At 44.3% G+C, this 27,500-nt stretch overlaps 1 protein-coding gene across 1 annotated transcript in view; it reads right to left on the bottom strand.

Moving 5' to 3' along the window:
* The window catches only part of LOC306757747 (integrin alpha-5-like), a gene marked incomplete at its 3' end in the record, with an annotated part of 91,720 nt that overhangs the window by 54,159 nt on the left and 10,061 nt on the right, over positions 1 to 27,500 (bottom strand). Inside the window, exons 2-10 of the mRNA XM_079242873.1 lie at positions 25,025 to 25,149; positions 18,969 to 19,069; positions 18,059 to 18,182; positions 17,919 to 17,980; positions 17,750 to 17,795; positions 13,692 to 13,817; positions 10,588 to 10,632; positions 10,375 to 10,418; positions 2,702 to 2,758 (exon numbers count right to left, since the gene is read on the bottom strand). Coding sequence (XP_079098999.1) covers positions 2,702 to 2,758; positions 10,375 to 10,418; positions 10,588 to 10,632; positions 13,692 to 13,817; positions 17,750 to 17,795; positions 17,919 to 17,980; positions 18,059 to 18,182; positions 18,969 to 19,069; positions 25,025 to 25,149 — 730 coding nt within the window. The remainder of the gene's footprint in view (positions 1 to 2,701; positions 2,759 to 10,374; positions 10,419 to 10,587; positions 10,633 to 13,691; positions 13,818 to 17,749; positions 17,796 to 17,918; positions 17,981 to 18,058; positions 18,183 to 18,968; positions 19,070 to 25,024; positions 25,150 to 27,500) is intronic.

Below are 27,500 nucleotides of genomic sequence, written 5' to 3'. Positions count from 1 at the left end.
CCATCTGTAAATAAAGAAAACTCCCCACACACATGCACAACCAGCAGGCATGTTTGTCTGAGAGGTGGTGAGGTAAAGTACGACCAGCTATGTTAGCTAAATAGGAATTTTACCAGTAAGCAATCACAGTTACTCTCAATTCCCTATTTCATCAGAAATGAAAATGTTTTATGCTAGCAGCAGCTAACTTCACTACATTTAATAGCATTCACACTACACAACAGACTGTATATAAAAGATGGACAGAGCCTCTGTGACGCCACCTGTAAGTTTTGGAAGAGCTGAATTAAAACTTATTGGGACGTTCCCACTGTTGCTATTTTGGCAGCATCATGCATGCTGTCTCCCAGAAAATACAAAAATAAGCAAAGAGGTCGAGCTGAGAGGGAGGCTGTGAGTGTCAGGGTGAATGACTGATGTCTATCAAACTCTGACCTGCCTGTTAAGAGCGAACCGAGCTTACCTGGAACTAACTTGAGCTAACCAGCTAACAGAAGTAAGTCATTTTGAGATTCAATTACTTCTAAACAGAGAAATTATTTTAAAAACAATCAGTTTATCCACAGTTGTGATGAAAGTACCCCTGACCTCTTAAACCTATTTCTTTTTTTTTTTTTAACCAGGCTGTAAACATGTTTATTTCTGCTGTGAAGTTAGTCTTTTTAACATGGGGATTAGCTCTGTTTTGGAGCCCCTAGTGGAAGAGGGATGAGCTGCAATTTTTGGCATCATCATATTGATTTTGAATCAAAATGAACTTTAAACTCACCCGTTTACACACACTAAGTTAAAAAGACAAAAAGAACAATGACAATAAGTAATAAAATACTTAAACCATGCCAATTAAAATGTTATGATATTGTGATTGAATTTAACATTATTTATTACACAATCTTAACTATATGAATTTTCATTTTCTTTAAGACGAGGAATTATTACAGCAATGAAAAATGACTCAGTTACTAAACAGCTTGAGCAACCCAGCCTGCCCACATGCACTGTGTGGAGAAAGTATTGCTGGTGTCAATGTCTTGGTATTTCAGAGACTCCTTTTAAAAAAAAAAAAAAAAATTAAAAATATCTTTAGTTTGCCAGAAGAATATGTCTCCCGAACAAAGATGCTCTAGTGTGTTTTTGCAGTTGAGTTTGACAACAAAGACCAATCACCCACGGAAGGACAAGCATTCAGCCACAGAGAACAGTGCATCAGTTAGCTAGAGCTCCAACTCAGATTACTCTAGTGATGAATTGGCATCTTATTCTGCGCCCTCCACTTTGAGACTGAGATCCTCAGAGCACTCACCGATGACCTCCTACATTGAACACAAATAACACCACACACAGCACGCTTTGCTATAGATGTCTGGCATCATGCTGTTGCATACACATTGGTACTAATACTTTATATTCCAACTTAAACTTTAAAAAACACTTGGTGTTTTTTCTTTCTGCAGTTTCTGTTGGGCCTGGCGGGATGAGATATTTTTCCTCAGGTGCATCCTGACTGATTGGCTGCAGCTGTTCCTCGTTCCAGCCTGGCTGATAAGACTGAGGACTGCTCTCCAGCCATTGCCAGTTCGTCTGCTTGCCAGCGGTATTGTATGGCCAATCAGCTTTTGGTGTTGGTAAAGTAAATAAGAGAGTCTAACGAAACCCCCTGTCTTGTTTTCCAGTACCAGCCAGCTCAGCCTGCCTTCAGCCTGCCTTCAGCCTGCCTTCAGCCTGCCTTCAGCCTGCCTTCAGCCTGCCTTCAGCCTGCCTTCAGCCTGCCTTCAGCCTGCCTTCCTGCCTTCCAGCCTGCCTTCAGCCTGCCTTCCTGCCTTCCAGCCTGCCTTCCTGCCTTCAGCCTGCCTTCCAGCCTGCCTTCCAGCCTGCCTTCCAGCCTGCCTTCCAGCCTGCCTTCAGCCAGTCCATCACTGCCCCAACCAGCGACCCAAAATAAAAGAACCAGGTTGAGAAGCATTTGTGCCTGACTTCTTGGAGGCTCTTTCCTTCACTATTAACAGTTTCAGTTTACAGTTTGAATATGTTTGCTACACAAAATGTATGAGCTGTTCATCCTTTGTTTGAAACACATCAGAAATCTACTTTATAACAGTATTAAAATTTTAAGCATTGTTATAGGCATAATAAACTATAATGATTTTGTATTTACTTATGTAAGATAAATAAAATAAAAATTACTTATCAGATTTTAGTTTGATTTTGTGATCAGTTCAAACAAATGTCTAAAGAAGTGTTGAAATCCAGCAAACAGCCCTTACTAGGTCCAGTCAGACTGATTCATTCATCATCACTTTGAGCTAATAAAAACTCCCAGATCAAAGATTCCACTGACTTTATATTTAGGTGACAGAATGATTAATCCAGAGAGCTTAATTTGAAGAAATGTAGTTTTCAAGGTTAGTCTGATTAGGTATTTCTACCTTTCTGATTGCTTCCAATCTAAAATACACAAGCTTTACACCATATAGTGACAATACCACCGTCTTGGTTTCCTCTGTTTCCAGGTTTAATTGAAAGCTTTCTGAAACCTTGAGTAGTGTGCACAGTAAGCCAGATCATTGACCCTTTAGGGCCCCTTTCTCCAAAGGGCAAATCCATTCATCTTCAATCTCCCTTTGCCACTTTAAATGTGCAACCACATGCAAAAATGGGCATTAAGATCTAACATCAAAACTCCAGCCAGATGGGCACATACCTGCTCCCCTGTGAGGTTTAGCAGAGACTTCAGATCTTTCCCATTTAATATTGTCACCTATAATGAAACAGACCAGGGTTGTTCATCGTTTCAATCAATTCCAAAACATGATATTGGACAGAGCTGTAACACTGCAGTTACAGCTCTGTCTCTTAAAGTTGGGATGTTTTGTAAAATGTAAAAAGAAAAAAAAGCTGCGATTTCCATATTTAAAGTATGAAATGATGAAACCAAGACATTTTACCATTTCATGGAAAATCTGAACTGACAGTTAAACTGATTGCAGTAACACATCTATGAAAAGTTGGAACAGGAGCAACAAAAAGCTGAAGTATCTGGTGTATTATCAGAAATAAATGTTAGACCACTTACCTCGACTCAACTTTATTTATAAAATTGTCTGTTCCATGCTCCAATCAAAAGATGAGCAGTACCATTTTGGATGAGTTTCAGACGTGAGAGAGATGACTGGCTGACACCAAGATAAAGTGTGTTACACTAATCCAGCTGGGAGGTGATGAAAGCGTGGATGATCTTGACAAAGTGCGGAACAGTTAAAAATTACTTTGCCATAACAAGTTGATGAAGGTAAAAAAAAAGCTTGACTTTAATACAAATTTAATCTGCCCATCTTATTTTAAACCCAAATTAGTAACAGTAGGTTTTATAAAATAGACAAGGGATCCAGATTAACTGGGGTAGGCAGGGTCACTGGAACCATTCGCCCAAAAAAATTCAACAAACTTGAGGCCATCGACTCCTTCAACTTGTGGAACCATGACAATAGAGGTGTGTGAGAGAGAAAACATCCTTGTTTTTTAGAGATAGACATATCTTGTGTCATAAGCACATACGTTAAAAGAAATGCTATGCTATCACAGGATGGATCCTAACAGAACCAATGAAAAGACGAGGGGCCCTAAAACTGAGCCCATTTGAGCCCCAAAGGACACCGGAGCGGCTACAGACCCAAAGCTAGCTATACTCACACACATGGCTTTACCTGTCATATAAGACTTACCCTACCATGATCCCTACCAGGTTCTGGAGCCAATGCAACAGGATCCTGTGGTCAATGTGTCAAATGCGGCCGTGAAGTCAAGCAAGACCAGGACCGCATCATTTCCTTCATCAAATACGCAAACCATACTAAAAAAAAAAAAACTAATAAAACCTCAAAACTTTACTGTAACCCCCCCCTCAAGATCCTGGTGGTGCACCAGGTGCACCCAGGCAACCCCCATAAAAGGCCCTCAAAAGCTCAGTGTCCAAAATGAAATGGCGAGGGATCCAAGACCTCTCCTCCGAACCATAGCCCACCCAGTAAACCAGGTATTGAAGACCCCACCCATGACGACACACATCCAAAATGTGGAGGGTGTACCTGAAGAGCTTCTTAAACCCTTTGTTCCACCTCCCATAAGACAGCACCCAAAACACAGGAAGGAGGTAGCATTGTCTTGGTCAGGGTGCTGGTTGGTTCATCCAAAGCGCATCTGGCTTCACATTTCTGGATCCAGGTCTGTAGGTAAGAGTAAAATTGAATCTGCTCCCTCCAGCCAGTGACGCCACTCCCCAAAAGCTGACAGGGAGTCTTTAATGTACGTTTCCATAGCCTCTCTTTCAGTACGAGAGAGGTTGTAAAGTATGCTGGAAGGTAGCTTAGCTCCAGGCAAAAGGTCAATCTGGCATTTGAATGGACGGTGTGGGGGTAAGGATAGTGCTCATTTGCTGAACACAGTGGCTAGGTCATGATAAACAGCAGGCACGTTAGGGGAGGTCTGGTGGATCAGGCACTTTAGACATCTGAACACTTTGGGGAGACAAAGTAGATTTAGAAAATGTACATGGCAAAAAGTACTCCAATAAATTATAGAGCCCTTTGACCAGTTCAAGTGGGTATTATGTGTCCTCAACCAAGTGAGACCAAAGCTGAGAGGGGAGTGGGGAGATGGAATAACCAACAATGGAATCTCCTCACGATGATTACCTAGGTTAGGTTAACAGGGTTACTGAATAGGTCTGATGAGTTACCTGAGCTAAAACTCTGCCATCAACTGCATAAATAGTTTGAGTTTCAGAGAGCTGCACTAAATCAATGTAATGCTGTTTAACAATGAAATTTTCATTTGCTCTAGAGTTAATAAAAGGGGAAAAGGTATTGTTGCTTGACCAACTAATAAAACATAGGTTAACTGAGTACATTGATGGGAAATTAGAGGGGAATTTGAGAAATGAACCATTCGGACTCCTCTTACCTCGAATGGGTCTAATCTTTTTACCATCTCTCAGCCAATGGTACCAGTACCAATACACTAGACAATGTGGTGTAACTATCTCGCTTTTATGTACATTTTGTTTCATGTCCAAAATGCTGGTGTTTACCCTACATGGGCCTCAAGTGGGTGTGGGCCTCTGGGTCTGTACCCATAATGCCCACTGGATAATCCGGCCTTGGCCAAATGGTTCTGGCGTAACTAGACCCAATACGCCAGACAGAGACACGACAACATAATGTTCACAGAAACGCTCTACGGCTGAAAAATGCAACTGAGCAAACTCACAAAAACGCTAAGGAAAAAAAAAAAGAAGCTAAACCAGGGAGAAATGCAGGCAGCAGTCCTGGGCAGTCATATAAAACCAAGGTTTGTTGGGAATTGATAACCGTCTGGCACTGACTGAGTATGGCAACAGCCCTTAAGTACTGGAGGAAACAATGATAGAATGCAGGTGTGCTGACACGCCCAGGACTCCTGCACAGCCTGGAACAATGGAAGGGGGAAAAAATGAAAATCAATTTGCTACATGAACAAATACATAAACCAGACTAAAAAAAACCAAACAAACCCTGACATATTCTGTGCGATGCAGGGATCTAAAGCCAGACTGGTAGACCTCAACAACGGTGTGGTGGTCCAAAAATGACCTTAACTGTAAGTGAGCAACCTTTACTAAAATGAACCACTTTACTACTAATTAGGTTCATTTTTTTAACAGGTCAGTCACATGACTGGGTATAAAAGGAACATTTCATAGAGACAGACTCTCAAATGAAAATGAAAAGATGGACAGATGCTTCACTAATATGAAACAAACTGGGTCTAAAAATTGTAAAACTATTTCAGAAAAATGTTCTTCAGACTTTGAAAATCACCATCTACACTGGATAATATCATACAAATATTTAGAGTATTGGAAGGAATCTCTGTGTGCATAAGGCAATGCTGGATGCTGGTGATCTTATGTATTTTACCAGACATGATTCTCTATCTCTTCATGGACTCAGGAAGATTCCAGAAATCACTATCTGTGAACACAGTTCAGCCTGAAATCCATCATATGTGAAGAGGATCCAGAAACACGCCGTCTTCTCTGGACCAAAGCTCATTTAAAATGTTCTGAGTGGAAACCTGGATGAAGATGTGGAATAGTTTGTGGACAGCATGGACGGCGTGTCCTGCAGACTAAAGAGGAGAGGGAGCATCCAGCTTGTTATCAGCCTGCATCTCTGATGGGATGGGGTTGCATTAGTGCCGATGGCGTGGGCAGCTTCCACATCTGGGAAGCTCCATCAATGCTGAAACATCTGCTCCCATCCAGACAACGTCTCTTTCAGGGAAGACCTTGCAGGTTCCACCATGCTGGACCACATCCTGCATCATCACAGCAGCATGGTGGAACAGGAGAACTGGCTTGCCTGCAGTACAAAACATCTGGAGCATAATGGAAGCAGAAATGCAGAAACAAGGTTTTCTTTCTGGATCCACATCTTGAATCTGTGATCTGTTCTGATTTATCTGTTCTATTTGGTGTAATGTCTGAGTCATAGGCACGCCACCACCTGATTTTGCATACATCTTTCAGTCTGCAAATCTTGACTCTTTCTTGGCAGGATTTTAAAAAGCTGTCCATTATTGAATCTGCTGGTATCTCCAATTCTTTTTCTAATTTGTCATCTTAGTAGAGTTGTTATCGGGATTCCATTTATCATTATGCCTTCTATTTCTTTCCATACTGCAGTGTATGATGATGAACATAGACAAACTAAAGGTCTCAGTTGGGCAGCATGATAATATTCCTGTAAGCAGGGAGGGCCCATTCCACACTTTCCCTTATCAGATTTAGGTGAAAATTAAAGTCTCCACCACATAATAAGATTCCTCTACTTTCTGTTGTCATTAAATCCACTATATCAGGGGTGCCCAAAGTCGGTCCTCGAGGGCCGCTGTCCTGCAGGTTTCCCATGTATTCCTGTTCCAACACATCTAGCTTCCACTAAATGGATCAAACAGCCAATGACGTGCACAACTGATTAAGCTCTACTAGTAATTAATTTGAATCAGGTGTGTCTGAGCAGGGATACATAGAAAACCTGCAGGATTCTGGCCCTCGAGGACCGGAGCTGGACACCTCTGCACTATATGTTTATAATAAGACTAGTCACTTTCTGGAGGAACATACACCTTAAGAAGACTCAATCCCTTCAGTTTTACCTACAACCTTAAATTACATGTATTCATAATTTACCTTATCAGCTATCAAAGTCGGTACACCTTTCTGCCTCCCCAACCCATGGGAGGAAAAATTAGCATTTTTCCTTTCTGATTTATTCAACTTAGCATGTTCAGATTCATTGAGGTGTGTTTTCTGTAAGAAAGCTACATGGAGTTTGTTTAATTTTGACAAAACATTTTTCACTTGATTGGGTATGCCATTAATGTTTGTATTATTTTTATAAAACCTTCATTTTGATTTTCCCCCAACATAAAAAGTGGTGAGCTTCCCCTTCCCTGCATGAACCAGTGGAAAACAAACAACGGACATTAATACATGTAGAACTGAACATAATAAGTAGGACTTCATTTGTAGGAGTCTATTAACCACAGCTTGACGATCAACTTTGCAATTGCTCAGTCATCCGGGAGGAGATCAGAGTAGAGCCGCTGCTCCTCCGCATCGAGAGGAACCAGTTGAGGTGGCTCGGGCATCTGGTCAGGATGCCTCCTGGACCTCCCTGGTGAGGTGTTCCAGGCACGTCCCTCTGGGAGGAGACCCCGGGGAAGACCCAGGACACGCTGGAGGGATTATATCTCTCAGCTGGCCTGGGAACGCCTCGGGATCCCCCCCGCAGAGTTGGCAAATGTGGCTGGGGAGAGGGAAGTCTGGGCTTCCCTGCTTAGGCTGCTGCCCCCGCGACCTGACCTGGATGAGCAGCAGAAGATGGATGGACCTAGTAACCTGACCCTGTTGAGCTTTTGAAAGCTTCTTGAAGTGAGAAGTCTTCTGTCTGAGTCTGAAGGGTGAGGCCCTTACCTATCTTAGGTGCAACAGACAAAAGAGAGAGAAAAGAAAAATCCACCAGAACCAGATTGGATGAAGTGGTGAATGACTGTTAGAGTAGAGGCGGTAAGGGGGGGGGGGGGGGGGGGGGGGGGGGGGGGTCAGGGTGAAAGAATGTAGGAAAGTGGGTGGCTGCTGGGATAGGGGGGGGGGGGTGTATGTAGATGGGTGGGGGTGTGTATGTGGGGTTATGTTGGTGGTGGGGGGAGTGATGGGGAGGGTGTACAAGGAGGAGTGTGAATGTGGATAGAGGGGTGCAGGGAGGTGTGTGTGTGTAGAGTGGGGTGTGTGTGTGTATGGAAGAATGGGTGATTATAGAGGGAGCAGGGATGTGTGTGTGATGGGGTGTGTGAGTATAAAGAAGGGACTGTGTGAATGGGGTCTTAGTAGGGGGGGGTGCATGTTGAGGTGTATATAGGGGGAGCTTGTGGGGGGGTGTGTTATGAGGTGTGTGTGTGTGTATAGGGGAGTATGTGAGTGGGGGCACGAGGGTAGGAGAGTGTGAGTCTGAGTGGTTGTAAGAGAATGTGTGGATAGGGTGTGTTTAAGGAGGAAGTGTGGATGTGTGTGTGTGTGTGTGTGTGTGTGCATAGGAGGATCTTGGTGCTCGGGGAGCGCTGCTGGTGCACTGGGGTGCGGCCTGGCTGCCGCTCGGTGGCGGTCTGGGGATCCCGGCCCTCCGTCGGTGTGGGCTGGGCCCTCTGCCTGCGGGGGTGGGGGGTTGCTTCCGGGCTCTTGGGGCCGTGGGGCCCGCGCTCTGTCTGCCCTGGGTGGCCGGTGCCCGGTGGGGCCGGTCCTCGCTGGTCCGGGCCTGCTGGGGCCTGTTCCCCCTGACTGCGGGGGACTCTGGCTGGGACCCCCCTCTGCCTCCTCCTGGGTCGGTGCATGGCTGGCTCCGGGGTGGGGCGGTTGGGGTCTGCGCCTGGGGATGGCTGCCGATGGCCCTGGTCTCGGGGGTCCTCCTGGCGTGCCTCTTGCCTTTGTGTGGGAGGGGTCACACTGGCATGATCTTCTCTGAACACGTTCCACTCTGCATGTTCTGCATGTGACAGAGTCACCGAGTCGTCACGCAGTTTTATTCACTAACAGCAGCTGGTTTTCTCATTTCTGTTTGTTTCTCATTTATATTTAACTTTTTAGATTCATAGTTTAGTTACTATGATCTAAAGTTGGCTTGTATGTGTATGTATATGTGTTAATACTGGCAAGTGCGTATATGTTTGTACGTATATATACATATGTGTGTATGTGTGTATATGTATGTGTATAGATGTGTGTATGTGTATGTATATGTATGTGTGTGTGTATACATCTGTAGGTTGTTTTTTCTTTTTGCTTTTGGGTTATTTTTTACTTTATGTTTTTGTTTTGTTTTGTTTGTTTTTTTTTCTTCCCTCTCCCTTTATCTCTTTCACTTTTCTTATGAGGTGTTTTCTCTCCTTTCTCTTTCTGTCTTTCGTCTGTCCTCTCTGGTCCAGCAGTACAAACTCTACAATTCAAACAATAATACAAAAGAAATATGAAATAAAATAAAAATTCAGAAAGTCAAGGGGATCATTATATCTATAAAGCTTCTCTTGGCAGAGAAAATTTGCTCAGCAGAACATCCAGACCATCATTCTGCTGCCTAAATGCTGGACAAGACACACACAAAAAAAAAAAAAAAAAAATCCACCAGCTGGTCCTCCAGCTTAGTATGAAACTTTAGCGTGGCAGCCATGACTTCTTCTGTGTTTTGGATCCTCTCTTCTGCCTTTTAAATTTCTGCCTCTTCCAATCCAGTATTCACCTTTGCAATTTTTTGACTTTATTGTCTTTAATTGTTTTTTATTTTCCTGGCGAAAACCTCTTAGTTCTTGAAGAATCCGATCTAGGTCAGCCATTTCTTCACAATGTGTCGCGTTTTGTTAGCCTGTTGGTTGCTAATTTCGCCACTTTCCATCTGTCTCACTCATCCGTCTTCAGCCGGCGTTTATTACTCAAGGTGGAATTACAACTTCAATGCCCGTTCTTTCAATTTTTCTTTCAAGCGTTTTACTTTGGTTTATATGGGCATTATGCAGCTGTTTTGAGGATGTTCCCACCGGAAGTCACGGAACAACATTTTTTACAGTGTAAATTTTATACAAAATGGTAAATTGTCTCAGTTTCAACATCTGATATGTTGTTTATCTTCTATTAAGAATAAAATGACTTGTGAAGTGGAAATTATTGCATCCTGACTATTTTGGAACTGTGGTTGTATTTTACACAAACATTTAATCATTTTCAGTTTTCCATGCTATGTGCATTGTTAAATGAGACATGTAATGCAAAACAAAGGACCTCCTTACTAATCCATACAACATGAATCCTTTAGGAACTCCTGTTATGAAATCTGTAAAAGAAAAGCACAATGAGAATTTTTAAATATAATACTAAATGATGTAGTTTCCTGAAAGACTTAAGCCCTTTCTCTTAGAACATAAACATGTGTTGAAACTGAGCAGTTAACCCTGTGCTCAGCCAAGTGTGTTAGCTCTCTGTACTGTAAATATGACCCTCACCTTCCTCCGCATCCCCACTGAACTCGCCACCAGCCACAGAGTAACCTGCAGGATAGATTGAAAGTGGAACAGAGAGGAGTAGGACCTTTATAAGTTACATAGTTCTTATTAATGTGTTTTTTGTTATCATGCTTCGTTAAAAGAGAGTTGTCATGGGCTATAGAAGATGATGGAGAAGTATCCATGCTGCACAAGGTTTGACAAAGGTTTTTATTAGTTGAAGATTGATATGGAAAGTCAAAACAGGATGTGACCACAGACTAGTGGCTGCTGTGGAGGAATTAGCTGGTTTTAAAGGGAGGTGGTGGTGGTGATTGTGGACAGGTTTGTTCATTACTTAATCAGGTGCAGCTGTGGCTGGGGAGTAAGGATGAATTAAAAATGGAGTCAGAAAGGAAGGGTATGACGAGCTGCATTACATTAACCATTTTGTGCTTGGGATAATTTAGGTGTGTTATGTTGGCAGTTTGAAGGAACTAAATCAGGTAAAGTCACTTTTCCAATTTCTGTACATTCCTTCCACATACAGTACATGATGACAGCATGACCCACCAGTGACATAAATAGAATTTTTAAAAACAGATTTTTTAATAGTAAAATAAATAAATCAATGTAATCTTTCAGTGGACTAAATACAATGGGTGAAACAATACATTGATCTATATTGATTGTTGAGTTGTATGGTCAATGAGCCAAAATTCCAAACCTTATTCAAAAATCTATACAATACTTACTTATCAAACACAATTTTATTTTTGAACAGCACATTTTGGCACTTTGTTTTCCATTTATTACTCTCCTGTCTTCATTTGAAGAATTTCTTTTTATTAACATGAATTAACTTAAATACCTGAGCTCAGGAATAAAAATATTCAAAAATATTTGAGTTGTTGTTGTAATTGTGATATCAATGGAAATTAAATATTCAATGTATCCTACATCTCATTGAAATCAGATTGTGATTGCTTTTGAGATATTGACAAAAACGGAATGACTATCTATTAAACTGATATAACTGGGGATTCACACCCCTACCAATACACAATCAGCGTGCAGGCACTACATAAAAAACCTCTAAGTGGTTGTTTAAATGTTGTTAGTGACATTGTGAAGACTGTCTACTCTCTAACTTTTCAACAGTATTAAAAAGACAACTGTTGACTGAGAAAGGACCAATGATTGATGACTTAGGGATTGTCATCAGTAATCATTATACTACATTGAAGGTTCAGTTTTGCTTTTTAAAAATATTGAAAAACTTAATGTGTAATCTCAATTTTAATTCTTCTGAGAAAAAAGAAATGATCTTATTTAAAATAATACCATCATATCATTTTGACTTAATATCTCAAACATTACTTAAATTTGACTTTAAACATATTTGAAAATGTGAATGGAGTGGCGTTGGCTTGGGTGGTAGAGCTGGTTGTCTTGTGACCTGAAGGGCGGCGGTTTGAGTTTTGCTCCCCTTCACTGAAAGTGCACCCTGAGGGCTTCAAAGGGAAAAGCTGAAAGGAAAACAACATTGAATATACTTTAATAATATTGACCCTTCTATGTTATGATTATGATTAAAAATCTATTTTGGTTTTTTGTTCATTTATTTTTTTCTTTGGGGGGGCACGTCACTTCATTTGGCTTTATTTTCTAAGCTGTTCACGTGTCTTTCTCACAAGATGTGGAAAGACTGGTAGCAGATAGATTGTGGTCTCAGTTTCAGATGGATGGATGGAGGTTCTCCGATCATAGTAGCAGTTGTTCAATCTGGCAGGGACATCTTTTCTTTAATTATTTTTTTTCTTGAAGATGCTTGGGAATACTGCTGCTGAGGGCAGAAATAGAGGAGAGTTAATTGCATAACAGATATCAAAGTTGCTACACCTCTCCGCCTCCCCAACCCATGGGAGGAAAAATAAGTATGCTTAAATCCTGATTTATTCAACTTAGCATGTTCAGACTCGTTGAGGTGTATTTCTTGTAAGAAAGCTACATGGATTTAGTCTTTTCTTTTTAATTTTGACAAAATTTTTCCCCCTTTTGAATGGATTGAGAATTCCATTAATATTAAATGATGCTATTTTTTTTTTTATAAAAACCTTTCTGAATCTGTGATTCTCCCCCCCAAATCATTCATAAAACTGGTGAGCTTCCCCTTCCCCGCATGAACCAGTGGAAAACCAACAACTAACATTAATTAACGTAGAACTGAACATAAGTATGACTTCCTATGTAGTCTATTAACCACAGCTTGACGATCAACTTTGCAATTGCACTGTCATCCGGGAGGAGATCAGAGTAGAGCTGCTGCTCCTCCACATCGAGAGGAGCAATCATAAGAGTAGATTATGTCCCACAGAGCATGACTAGTTCAGTGTATTTAGCAGAAACTTGCCCATGAGGTTGTGAGTTATGTGTGTGTTGATATTTTGTTCATAAAAGAACAAGAACAAAAGTCCACAGACAACATACTAACAGCTCTAACTTCTTGAGAGATTTTTGGAGAAAAAGGTTGACTGTTTGACACAAGGGTGAATACATAATCAAGCATCCAGTATCAGAAAGAGTGCATCCTCCTGGGAGCCGGAATGCATGTAGAAAACCAGAAGTCAGTAGTTTAAGAAAGATGTTCAAATTGTTTGAGGTTCATGCACAAGCTTATGAAATCTAATCATGAGTTTTCAAGCTGAAATGTAAATGTAAATTTCATCCAAATTACTCATGTAGGTGATTTGGAGAGAGAACATCCTCTGGCTACATTTCAGTCTAATACTTGCCTATGCACATTTGGACAAAAGTGACTGGTGTGCGTTATATAACAGTGTTGCTTCCCTTTCGGCTTGTCCCTTATTGAGGGGGTCACCACAGCAGATCATCATTGGCACATGTTTTACGTCGGATGTCCTTCCTGACAAAACCCTCCACATTTATCCATGCTTGGGACTGGCCCGAAGAAAACAAGCCTTCTCGAGGCTGCAGATGTGCAGGGAGCAAGACTCTAACCACCGACCAACAGGCCACGTGACACCCAAGCCACTGCTCCCTGTGCATGTTATATAACAATAATATGATTAATTTATGCCATTTCATTGAATTGATTTGCTTACCCAGGTAACTATCATCATAGGTCCCCTGAACTTGCTGGGTGTGAATCTGCCTGTCGACCGATAGCAGGAAGTAAGAGGGATAATAGGCCTTAACAATTTCCTCTGGGGTGGCTGAGATCAGTTGACCTACAGGATGGAAGAAGATTAAATCACCCCATGCTTTGAGCACAGCATAGAATTTAAGCCAAATTCTATCTTTAGGTGCTGGCTGAACAATGAAATTATTGCTTGCTGTGATATAATAAAGAACACTTTATAAAGCTTTCAAATACTAAGAGAGAAATATAATCAGCAAGTCAGTTTTTACAGTATTTGCAATTACAGCAATACCGTTTTAAAAGAAATTCTGAAAAAGGAATAAGTAATAATACAATTAATGGCAATTAAATTGCTCCATTTTGAAAAAACACCTGGAGACTTATATACTTATATTGGGCAGCAGATTCACAAACCCATTATACTTTATCTTAGTGATAAACCAGTTGAAGAACATAAAATAATAAAAGTCTCTTCAAAATAATTATCCTGACAGAAAAAAAACATGGAATTACCCACAAATGGTTATTGATTGAGCCACAGACAGTGAAGAACTGGCTAGAAGGCATAACAAAGATCCACAAGATGGGAAGATGAAACTTTGTGCTCAGACTGAGAGGGGCAAGAAAGGAATTGTTCTCATATGATATGACATCTTCTTCATCTTCATCTTCTGCCGCTTATCCAGGGTCGGGTCGCGGGGGCAGCAGCCTAAGCAGGGAAGCCCAGACTTCCCTCTCCCCAGCCACATTTGCCAACTCTGCGGGGGGATCCCGAGGCGTTCCCAGGTCAGCCGAGAGATATAATCCCTCCAGCGTGTCCTGGGTCTTCCCCGGGGTCTCCTCCCAGAGGGACGTGCCTGGAACACCTCACCAGGGAGGTCCAGGAGGCATTCTGACCAGATGCCCGAGCCACCTCAACTGGTTCCTCTCAATGCGGAGGAGCAGCGGCTCTACTCTGATCTCCTCCTGGATGACCGAGCTCCTCACCCTATCTCTAAGGGAGAGCCCGGCCACCCTGCGGAGGAAACTCATTTCAGCCGCCTGTATACGAGATCTCGTTCTTTGGGTCACGACCCACAGCTCATGACCATTGGTGAGGGTAGGAACGTAGATCGACTGGTAAATCGAGAGCTTTGCCTTCTTCACCACGACAGACCGGCGCAGAGTCCGCAATACTGCAGACGCCGCACCGATCCGTCTGTCAATCTCACGCTCCATCCTTCCCTCACTCGTGAACAAGACCCCGAGATATTTAAACTCCTCCACTTGAGGCAGGATCTGACTCCCGACCCGGAGAGGGCAATCCACCCTATTCCGGCTGAGGACCATGGTCTCAGATTTGAGGCGCTGATTCTCGTTCCAGCTGCTTCACACTCTGCCACAAATCGCTCAAGTGAGAGCTGGAGATCACGACCAGATGAAGCCAACAGGACCACGTCATCTGCAAAAAGCAGAGACCCAATCCTGAGGCCACCAAGCCGGATCCCCTCAATGTGAGTTTAGGCTGCACCTAGAAATTCTGTCCATATAAGTTATGAACTTATATGGAGTACAACCCTGACCAGAAACTAATCCGAATTTCTACCGGCAATGCAGACCAAGCTCTGACACCTATCGTACAGGGACCAGACAGCTCACACAAAGGGGTTCGGTACCCCATACTCCCGGAGTACCCCCCACAGGAGCCCCCGGGGGACACAGTCAAACACCTTCTCCAGGCCCGCAAAACACATGTAGACTGGTTGGGCAAACTCCCAGGACCCCAGAGACGGTATAGAGCTGGTCCACTGTTCCGCGACCAGGACAAAAACCACACTGCTCCTTCTCAATCCGAGATTTGACTATCCGGCGGACCCTCCTCTCCAGGACCCCTGAATAGACCTTACCAGGGAGGCTGAGGAGTGTGATTCCCCAGCAATTGAAACACACCCTGTTAAAAAGGGGGACCACCACCCCAGTCTGCCAATCCAGCGATACTGTCCTCTATGACCATGTGATGCTGCAGAGGCGTCCCCCAGCTCTGCTTCCTCATCGGAAGACGTGTTGGTAGGATTGAGGAGGTCTTCGAAGTATTCCTTCCACCGACCCACTATGTCCCGAGTTGAGGTCAGTAGCTCCCCATCTCCACTGTACACAGTATTGATGGAGCACTGCTTCCCCCTCCTGAGCCGCCGGATGGTGGACCAGAATCGCCTTGAAGCCGTCCGGAAGTCTTTCTCCATGGCCTCGCCGAACTCCTCCCATGCCCGAGTTTTTGCCTTGGCAACAGCCGAAGCCGCATGCCGCTTAGCCCGCCGGTACCCATCAGCTGCCTCCAGAGTCCCACAGGCCAAGAAGGCCCGATAGGACTCCTTCTTCAGCTTGACAGCATCCCTCACTGCTGGTGTCCACCGAGTCCTGGGATTACTGCCACGACAGGCACCTATGACCTTACAGCCACAGCTCTGGCTGGCCGCCTCAACAATAGAGGCACGGAACACAGTCCATTCGGACTCAATGTCCCCCGCCTCACTCGGGACATGGTTGAAGCTCTGCTGAAGGTGGGAGTTGAAGCTCGCTCTGACAGGGGACACAGCCAGACGTTCCCAGCAGACCCTCACAACACATTTCGGCCTGCCAGATCTGACCGGCTTCCTCCCCCACCATCTGAGCCAACTCACCACCAGGTGGTGATCAGTTGACAGCTCCGCCCCCCTCTTCACCTGAGTGTCCAAGGCATGTGGCCGCAGGTCCGACGATACGACTACAAAATTGATCATCAAACTGCGGCCCAGGGAATCCTGATGCCAGGTGTACATATGAACAATCTTATGTTGGAACATGGTGTTAGTTATGGACAATCCATGATGAGCAGAGAAGTCCAATAACAAAACATCATTTGGGTTCAGAGGGGGGGCACCATGCCTCCCAATCACTCCCCTCCAGGTCTCACTGTCATTGCCCATGTGAGCATTGAAGTTCCCCAGCAGAACAATGGAGTCCCCAGAAGGAGCACCCTCCAGCACTCCCTCCAAGGACTCCAGAAAGGGTGGGTACTCTGAACTGCTGTTTGGTGCATAAGCACAGACAACAGTCAGAACCCGTCCCCCCACCCGAAGGCGGAGGGAAACTACCCTTTCATCCACTGGGGTAAACCCCAACGTGCAGGCACCAAGCTGGGGGCTGATGAGAATGCCCACACCTGCTCGGCGCCTCTCACCATGAGCAACTCCAGAGTGGAAGAAAGTCCAGCCCCTTTCGAGGGTTCTGGTTCCAGAGCCCAAGCTATGCGTCGAGGTGAGTCCAACTATATCTAGCCAGAACTGCTCAACCTCGTGCACAAGCTCAGGCTCCTTCCCCACCAGAGAGGTGACGTTCCACGTCCCTAGAGCCAGCTTCTGCAGCCGGGGATCGGACCACCAGGGTCTCCACTCCTTGCTGCCGCCCAGCTCACACTGCACCTGACCCCTACGGCTCCTCCCGCAGATGGTGAGCCCACGGGAGGTCGGGCCCATGTAACCCTTTCGGGCTGAGCCCGACTGGGCCTCACGGGCCACCAGACGCTCGCTCTCATACCCAACCCCCAGGCCTGGCTCCAGAGGGGAGTTCCGGTAACCTGCGTCTGGGCAGGGAACATTTATGCCCTGGTTTATGGTCGTCATAGAAGTCGTCATAGACACCTGTTTGCCATGGGTGACCCTACCAGGGGCATGAAGCCCCAGACAACATAGCTGCAAGGATCTTCGGGACTCATAAAGCCCTTCACCACGATTATGATATGACATTCTACAGATAAACTTCATGCAATAAATAAACCCATTATATGGTATACTGTATAGTTGAGAAGATGTATCCTGTGCCAAGTGCCTGGTTGTTACACCTTGGTTTTGCTTTTTTTCTTGTACTATGGTTTTCCTACTTTGCTCCCAAAGACCTAAAAAAAAAGTGTCAAAAACTGAAAAAAGACATCTGTCCAAGGAAATTAAAACACTTACAAATATTTCTACAACTCAGTGCTGTTTTACATTCCTGTGAACCCACCTTGCCAGTAAAAGCTGCCTGGTCCTCCAAGCATGACCCTTCCATCCTGTAATACACACACAACAACAGCCAAGGCAGAGGAATCTCTGTGCTACAGTACAGTGTAACACTCACTGCTTACATCAGCCAAAACAGAAACAACTCATTCACCCAAAAATGTGTCTTCTACCTTTGTGAAGTCAGCACTGAATCCCCCCTGACAATAGCCCTGTCCAGCAGGTCCATGTCTTTCTGCAGGGAACAAAACCGAAACATGGGAATACCACTTAATATGTTGTTTCATGAAACAAATTGATTCAAGCAGCTCACCTGTTCGGCATGGGGCATACTCCACAAATGTTTTCAGACTGTCTACAGAGAGGTAGCACGTTCCTGTAATATCTGAAAAAGGTGTGTCATGTTCTGTCCTCCAGTAGTACCTGGGAGCGCAAGCCTGGAGAGCACAGGAAGAGAATCAGAGAACTGACCCTAAACCTTCTCCTTGTACAACAATATGCAATAATGTCTTTGAGATAATCTGTCAACATCGCAAAGTTGTTACAAGGAGTTATTTTTTGGTCAAGCCCAAAGACATTAGTGCAGTATAACATCTGTACTTCTAACAGTAGAAACCCAGTCTCAACAAAAAAGTTCCGCCCCTCTTTCCAAACGTTTCAACTTCTCTCTGTGTTTGACATTGTAATAGGTTGTATAGTTACTAAGGATGGGAAATCAAACCAAAAATTGAATATCAGGATTTTATGCTTCCCAATTTTAAAATGAACTTTTTTGTTGCTGCTGTCAGGATCAATGCAGTAGGCTGCTGCTGGTGGAATGGTGGGAGGAGGAGATTGTCTTGTGCCACTTTGGGTGTAATGCTTTAACCACCACAGCCGACCTGAATATTGTTGCCGACCATATCCATCCCTTGATGAGCACAGTGTAGCATGTACTGATGCATACTTTCAGCAGGATGATGCACAATGTCAAAAGGGGATGGGGTTGAATGGGAGAGTCTCATCATGATGTGCAGCAAATGTGTGATGCTTCATGTCAATATGGAGCAAAATCTCAGAGGAATGTTTCCAACACCTTCTTAAATCTACAACACCAAGAATTAAGACCGTCCTGGAGGAAAAAGGTGGTCCAACCCTGGACCAGAAGGTAGACCTGATAAAGTTGGCAATGTGTTCATGTACTGATTTGAAATTAAATAAATATTTAAAATAATTCCTCTTACCAGGATGCTGTTGCCATGGGAACGCACCGTAGCTCCAAACCACTGATGAGACTTGAACTCAACCTGAGTGTTCACATCATTTATGTAAAAGTACCTGTCACCTGTAAAATAACAGCAAAAAAAATATACTCAGAGTTAAACTGACCCAGACGAGCAAGCATCCCATTTATTACTTAAATAGACACTTTTAACACACATTTCCCTCCACAAGACCTCAAAAAAAGACTTTAGTAATGTCGTTCCTCCTGAGGTGCGCGAGGTTGAGCTTATATCTAGCCGGAGCTAAATATAAATGGACTCACCTCAATGCTGGCTCTGGAACCAGCTCCCTCGAAAAGGGCTGGACCTTGCTTTATACTGGAGTTGCCCCTGTACGTTTGGGTTTGTCCGAGTGGATGACAGGGCAACTTCCTTCCACTTTGGGAAAGTGGGGGGACGGGTCCTGACTGTTGTTTGTGCATATCCAATGAACAATAGTTCAGAGTACCCACCCTTTCTGGAGTCCTTGGAGGGAGTGGTGGAGGGGTCTCACTCTGGGGACTCCCTTGATCTGGTGGGGAACTTCAATGCTCATGTAAACAATTACAATGAGACCTGGAGGGAAGTGAGTGGGAGGCATTGTTCCTCCCCATGAATCCATGTGGTGTTTTGTTGTTGGACTTCTGTGCTCATCACGGATTGTCCATAATACCATGTTTGAACATAAGAGTGTTCATATACCTGGCACCAGAACACTCGGCCGCAGTTCAATGATCGACTTTGTAATCCTATTGTCTGACTTGTGGCCACATGCCTTGGACACTTGGGGGAAGAGGGGGGTGGAGCTGTCAACTGAATACCACCTGGTGGTGAGTTAGACCACATGGTGGAGGAGGAAGCCGGTCAGGTCTGGCAGGCCCAAACATGTCGTGAGGCTCTGCTGGGAACATCTGGCAGTGTCCCCTGTCAGAGCGAGCTTCAACTCCCACCTCCAGCAGAGCTTAAGCCCTGTCCCGAGTGAGGCGGGGGACATTGAGTCCAAGTAGACTGTGTCCGGTGCCTCTATTGTCGAGGCAGACTGCCGAAGCCTTAGCTGTTAGGTCTTGGTGCCTGTTGTGGCAGTAATATCAGACTCATTGGTGGACACCTGCAGTGAGGGATGCTGTCAAGGTGAGGGAGTCCTATCAGGCCTTTTTGGGCCGCGTGACTCTGGTTGGGCCTGTACCCCCGCAAAGCCTTTAACCAGCGGCCACATGGCTCAGGAAACAAAGGGCCCTGAGGGCCCTACTACAACTCCATTCATGACCGCATCATTCACAACAGCTAACACCTTTTTACATTTAACCTAAATGTAAAAAAAGGGGTGTAAGACAATGGCAACTCTGACTGGTCGAGAACAACTTTTATTGCAGGGTCTTTCACCGACATCATTGAGACTTTAAAACCCCCAATCACAGGACTGCCTCGTCTTTCCCCTGCATTGGAGACACATTGTAACTGCTATTTACCTTTCTTCTCTGGCCGAGTTAAAGCGCTATTGGATCCAAAGAAGATTTGCTGTTTGTGTATCCGGCAATCCTTCCCATACCTGAAACTGTCGATGCAACTGGGCTGTTCTCCGCCTTGGGGGATGATTTCTCCTGAAACAGAGGTACTGTCCTCTAGAAAGAGGACCCAGACCTGCCACAAAACCCAGCCTGGCTTCCAGACCAGGACTACAGGAGGACTGTTATCAAGAACAATCCCAAGTAAGAGGCTTCTGTGTCTGGGCAGAGATAGTTGAAGAGAATAATCTTTCTTTTTTTTTTCACCATTGTTAAAACTGCAAGGCCCAAGAATTTCATTTTTTCCTGCAAGTCCCCCTCCCCTCTACAACTATGTGTATTCACTCTCACCTTGTTAACTGTCTCTATTGTCATGTAAAAATTCTGTAGAACAACCAGATGCCAAACTGGTTTAGTTTCTCCCCCTAAAAAAGGTCCTTACCGTGCTTTTCTTACTAGGCAAGGCAGAGCATTGCCCATTTTTCCAGAGTCAGTAACTTTGTCAGTAAGACTTCACTACACAGCACACGATGTGAAAGGACCAACAACTTGGTGGCTAAGTCCACTGCATGTCAGTAATTTCAGCTTACATGATGACAGAAAAACAGTATGACTTCAGCAAAGGAATAACATTTATTCTATTATCTATTATCCATCCATCTATCTTTCAATCCATTTACCCATCTATCTTTCTATCCATCAATCTATCCGTCATCCATCTGTCCATCCATCCATCTATCTTCACATTCATCTATCCATCCATATATCCATCAATCTGTCCATCCATCTACTCATCCATCTATCCATCCATCCATCTCTTTCCATCCATCTGTCCATCAATCTTTCCATCCATTTATACATCTATCCATCACCCTTCATTCATCCATCTATCCATTTATCTATCTATCTTTCCATCTATTCAGCCATCCATCCATCCATCCATCTACCTTCTTATCCATTTATCATCGATCTATCATCTATCTGTCGATCTATCTTTCCATCCATCAATCTATACATCTATCCATTTATCTCTTTCATCTATTCAGCCATCCAGCTATCATCCATTTATCCATCCATCTGTCCATCTATCTTTCTATCTATCCATCTATCTATTTGTCTATCTATCTTTCCATCTATTCACTCATCCATCTATCCATCCATTCATCAGCTTAGTGAACGTGTGAATCTGGTGTTCGTTGTTATATGTTCAATATGAAAGAGTGCATCAGTTCAGCAGACGTGTGAATCTGAGGGGCAAGAGAGGAGCAACAGCTGGACAGACACGTTTCATGTTGGTGTCGGAACTTCCCGGAGGTGCAGCGGATCTGATTTTTACCATTGACATAATATTCTGGTTTAGAGATCTGACGACGCAGACAGTGTCGACACATATCACGCAGCTACACTCAATTCAGAATTACATTGCTGCTGCGTGCGGCTGTTTGGTCCGATGTCATGCGGCAGTGCTGTGGAGTCCAGATACAAACATGTAGCAACTCCAGAAACGTTTCACATTTTGGTCGTTTTTTTCCCCCACTTTTTTTTTTTTTTATTAGCAAAGCCGTGCTGCTGGTGCTGCCTGGAGCAGAAACTGCGCTGTGTGGAGCAGAAACTGCGCCGCGCTGTTTGTGTCGGGTTTCTTTTTCTACTACAGCCATGCAGCGTGGTGCTGCGTGGAGCAGAAATTGCGCTGCGCTTCTAAATAGTTTTATCCTCCGCAATCGGGCTGTGTATATATTTATATATAACCTATATAAATAGATATTTTTATTTTCTTTGTACAGACCAAGAACTGTCCGTTATATCAGCTGATGTGCTGACGGTTCAGCTGCCATGTAAAATCACTCCGATCCTGCATATCTGGCGACACAAATGTATCATTAGAAATGTTTCATTCATCATGCTTCAACATAAACATGAGGTTTTTCTTTGCTCTCAGGTAAAACTCTCAAGACAGAGGCATGAGCTAAAACTTTGCACTGGAGGGGTGGAATGGTTCCTCATGAAAGCGCTAAATGGTGCATTTACATGAAAAAGGGGATTAGTGATTTGTGGGGGGACTGCAGGCTGACAAAAATTCTCGTAGCTCTGGGCCTTTTGGTGTTAAGGGACCATATTAGCTAATGGTCAAGCTAATAAAAATGGGACACCACTACCTGTTGTGTTACTCCTCTTGTTTAGGTTATTTTTATCTTCAGTTCTGAGTTTACTTCCATTTAGCTCATTTCTGGAGTGAATATTAAGCTTGTTGTTTTGCAAACCTGCTTACCTGATCATTTGGTTATCTGTGTTACTTCTCTAAATTCCAGCCACAATTGTGGGAATCGCTTTGTGTAAGGATTACAGAACTGCCAATTCAAGTAATTTCTTTCTGCTCTCGTCTCTTCCTTCAGTCTCCCCCGAAGTTCCCCCGAGAGTCTTAAGGCCACATGGCTATCTGCCATTTTGTCCTCCTTCCTGTCAGCCATTTTGAAATCTGCTAAATTAGCATTAGCATCAGCTAAGCTAACATTAGCCTTAAACAGCAAATGCTAGCTTAAGCTTGTGCTCAATTCTCTACTTCTAAATTGCTAAGTTAGTGCTAGCATTTGCCTCAAAGCTACCACCATTAACAGACTAGCCACATGCCATATGTCACTGTAGGCTAGGTGTGCTAAGCTACAGCACCCTAAAACAAGTGCCTTTTAGCCAACCCCATTCGCTGCTAACCCAATCTGTAATCTGTATCTGGTACTATTAGTTGCTAAACTAGCTTGTAACCTTCAGCTAGGCCTATACTCAAAACTCATTGCTAAAGTGACCCCACTTTTGCCCACTTTTCTCTTTCCTTCTTTTCCCCTAAACACACACACACACACACACACACACACACACACACACACACACACACACACACACACACACACACACACACCAACAAATCAATATCAACAACCATCATTGAATGTCTCATAATCTTAACCATTTTATTCATATATTTTTGTGTTAGACTGACAATATTTTAGCATAGAAAATTACGGTGAATCACATTGATTGAACCGACTGACATTAATCTGTTGATGAAAATCAGTTAATAAATTCTGGTGTATCTTAAACGGAAGTTGTCTGTACTTATTTGCATTTGTCTGTGTCAGATTGCCAATGACAAAGCCAGTGCTTGTCCCAACCTTCACTGCTGACTCTTGGCACTTCGGCATTGTTCAGTATCTTTGTTCCTACTTGTCAGATGGTGCCCTGAATTCTGGTTTACTTGGTAAATCTAACATGCATCCACAACACTTGTCTATGGACATCTGTTGATGATAGAGTGAAATACTGAATAACCCCCCTAGCTCCAACACACTGGAGAAATTATATCTCTCGGCTGGCCTGGAAACACCTTGATATCTCCCCCCGTGAGAGCTGGCAAATGTAGCTGGGGAGAGGGAAGTCTGGGCTTCCCTTTTTATAGTGCTGTCCCCACAGCCCGACCCTGGATAAGCAACAGAAAATTAATGAGTGAATGAATGAATGAATGAATATCGGAAGTCTCAGTTCTCAGATCTCCAGTTTGCCAGTGTCTGATTTCTGCACTGCCAGACTATTTTTAAGACTGTTCCCCATATGTTTGTGGCTTTCTGTTCTTTATGTGGATATTTTACGGCCTTGTTCCAGGGGCTTTCATCCTCTATGCTGTGTCTGACATCAAACTGCTCAAAGGGACTTAAACCTTGTTGTTACTGTAACCCAAATGCTGTACTGTATGTCAGGATCTGTTTTAACAAGTGGCCCTGGACCATGATAACGGACTGGGTGGCGCAGTGCTGGCATAAAGTTCTGCTATTCAGAGAATACTTAGTTAAAATGACAGCATGCATTTTATTTAAACATGTGTAGATGCATTTCTAAGACAGTTGGTAAACATTGTGTGGGTGTGTATTTATGTACACAGAGTTTGCACAGTTGCTGCTCTTGATATATGTTTATGATAAGTTACACCCTGTGATCGTCAAACGGTGGTCCTTATCACTTCCTGCATTTCTGATGGAGCTGATAATTTTTCCGGCAAGGTCTTGAGCAGCCCATGTCCTCCAGGGTCCTAGTCTCCATTATAGCTCTGTGCTAATTTAAGAGTCCCCAACACAATGTGTGCCCAAATGCAGCAGAATATCAAAGTTGAATGCCTTGCTTCATGCACCACAATATAGAGCTCCACCATGCATGGGGAGAGAAGAAAGACTCAACCAGCATGAAAACTCAGTTTCATAATGAAACATAAAAGGCTGGTTTTAATCAAAGCAGAAGAGTCTTGCACAAAGTAGTGTGATGACAGCAGCAGCATGTTTGACCTGAGTGTCAAGATGCTACCTACAACCTCTCTCAGCCACTTTCATGGCTGGGTTAGAAACAGATGATTTGTCTCCACTGTTTAATAGTGCTGCTGGGGAAAATAAGCTACTGCTGTCATTACAGCGTAGGGAAATTGTCTTCCTCAGAACTTTGATTTGAACTTGTTTTCCGACTAAAAGAAACCAGCCATTCGTTCAGATTTACCTTGCTGGTCGAAGTCAATAACACTGCAACTAGCCAGGGTCCAGCGACACAGATACACTGCTCCTCCTTCTGTGATGTCAGGCTGGCTGGTGTTGGCTTTCGGCGCACCGACCAGAACTCTGATGCTAGATAGCAGAAAGATGAACAAATTCTTTTTAGTTGTTGGAAACAGGCGAAAAACCATTTTTCTACAATGTTTCATGAGTGAAAAGGTAACATTTCATTTGTTTTTATCTCTACATGTTTTCCCTGCAAATTATGATTAATATATTCCTCTTTGTCAGCCAATCCCACCTCATCAGTCCAACTCTGCTCACCTTCCTCACATCTTAATCAGGCCCATGCCCGCCCCGAAGGTTCAAGGGTGGACCAAGAAGGCTCCAAGTCCCAGGAAACCAGCAGGACATGGAGCCGAGGTCATCCACCAAAAGGGCAATCGCATGCCTACCCAGGAGGTCGAGGACAGCTGCTGCCAGAGCCCCATCTTCCACCAAAGGGCACAGGCCCCAGGGGATCCAGGCTCCAGCCCTGCCAAGAACTGGCCCCTCATGCTTGAGTCAGGGACAGAACCCAGGACCCTGCTAATCGGAGAGCCACCTATTACCCTGGGATGGTCTGATCTAGCACCAGGTAGAGCAGGGACAGCCGCTCACCCCAGTACCCCAGCTAAGCACTTCTGAGGCTGGAATGGCCCCCAGTCTCCACAGCCTGTGTTAACTTATGTGACGGGGTCAAAAGCATGGTTTTTAAATGAAATTGTTTTATCGCATGTGTTTTTAATTTGTGCTGTGCTGCTATTAACCGCCCCTGAAGGCCCTTCACTCAACCCCAAATTGTAAGACGGAACACCTGTGAGTGTCTCGGCAGATTGTTTAAAGGAGAGCAACAGGTGTGAAGAGGAGAAGCAGGAACAGGAAGTAAGGAGACAGAGCTCCTGAAAGATGGATTATGACGACGACACCGATGGCGACAACGATGGCAATGATGATGGCGACGACGAAGGGACTGCTGAGGGGCCAGTGACGACTGGTCCCACTGCGGCTTGGTGGTGGAAGAGCAGACCGAGGAACCTGAAGTGCAGCAGCCGGTCTGGACCCTAAGGCGCAGCAACTCAGTCCTGGGCCTACGGATACTCCTGGCCCAGGACCAAGTGTTAGTACAAAGGCCTAGTTTAGGGTCCAGAGGGAGAGGCTGACTGCAGGGTCAGGCAGGAGGTTCCCCTTTTAATCTTGTAGACTGCTGTGTATGCTCCTCTCTGCAGGTCCTGGACTTGATGTCGCCGAATGGAAGGCTGAGAAGACTGGATCCATTACTGCGGAGAGGAGGACCACCCCAAGCCGCACAGTGGTCATTTTAAAGGACGTTTTAGAAGACATTTTAGAGGACTGGGGTTTTATTATTTTAACCTTTTAATCTTTTTAATTTTTTATCTTGTTTTTAATAAACCAGTTTTTATTGAGATTTAGTGTGGTTGACTCTGCTCCCCCTGATTTTTAAAAGAACCAAGGTGGCTGGGAGGACGTTTTTACCTGTTTTTATTTTCTTTTTGTTTTAACATGCCCCGGCCACCGTTACACTTACAAGGAATAAGCTAAGACTTGATTACTTTAAGAAATTCCTGCCAGGTCATCGGAGAGGAGCTGATGTTGATGTTTTTAAAACATTTCTGGTGTTTGATAGCTGGGCTTATAAATAGCAGTTCAGAGATGACCATATCTGAATATCGTGCTTGTTAATTTAGTCATGGTTCATCTAGATGGCTAGGATTCAGCCAGTTTGAGATGTATTATAATCTGTCACTTATGACATATAGAAATTAGGCAAGTCTATACAACAACAACCACTCTCCTCCCTGAGCTGCAACCTTATGGTGGAAGGATTTGTGTGTCCTGAAGACCCTATTAGGTACAGTATGTTTTCTGGTGCCTTACGCACCTGGCGATATGATAACAAACATGGGCATAAAGATTTCCTTCCCCAGATGTAGGTCACCAGGGCCCCCTTCCAGAGCCAGGCCTGGGGGTGGGGAACAAGGGCGGTGGCTGGATCTTTGCCCGTGGGGCCCGGTTGGGCTCAGCCCAAAGGGAGGGGCTGAAGATGGTTGGGTGTGATGTGAGCTGGGCGGACAACTCAAGAAGGGGAAGCAGTACTCCATCAACACTGTGTACAGTGGAGATGGGGAGCTGCTTACCTTAACTCAGGAGGTTGTGGGTCAGTGGAGGAAATACTTCAACGACCTCCTCAATCTTATCAACATGTCTTCTGATGAGGAAGCAGAGCTGGGGGACTCAGGGGTGGGTTCTCCTAGCACCAGGGTTGAGGTCACTGAGGTGGTTAAAAAGCTCCAAGGTGGCAAAGCTCCAGGGGTAGATGAGATCTGCCCAGAGTTTCTTAAGGCTCTGGATGCTGTGGGGCTGCACCATGTTTCCTGGGGACTCCTGTGGGGGTGACCTGGGAGTATGGGATCCCAGACCCT

Source organism: Telmatherina bonti (genome assembly GCF_933228915.1).
Source record: "Telmatherina bonti genome assembly, chromosome: 6".
Classification (NCBI taxonomy): Eukaryota; Metazoa; Chordata; class Actinopteri; order Atheriniformes; family Telmatherinidae; genus Telmatherina; species Telmatherina bonti.
This window is presented reverse-complemented; position numbering and strand designations above follow the sequence as displayed.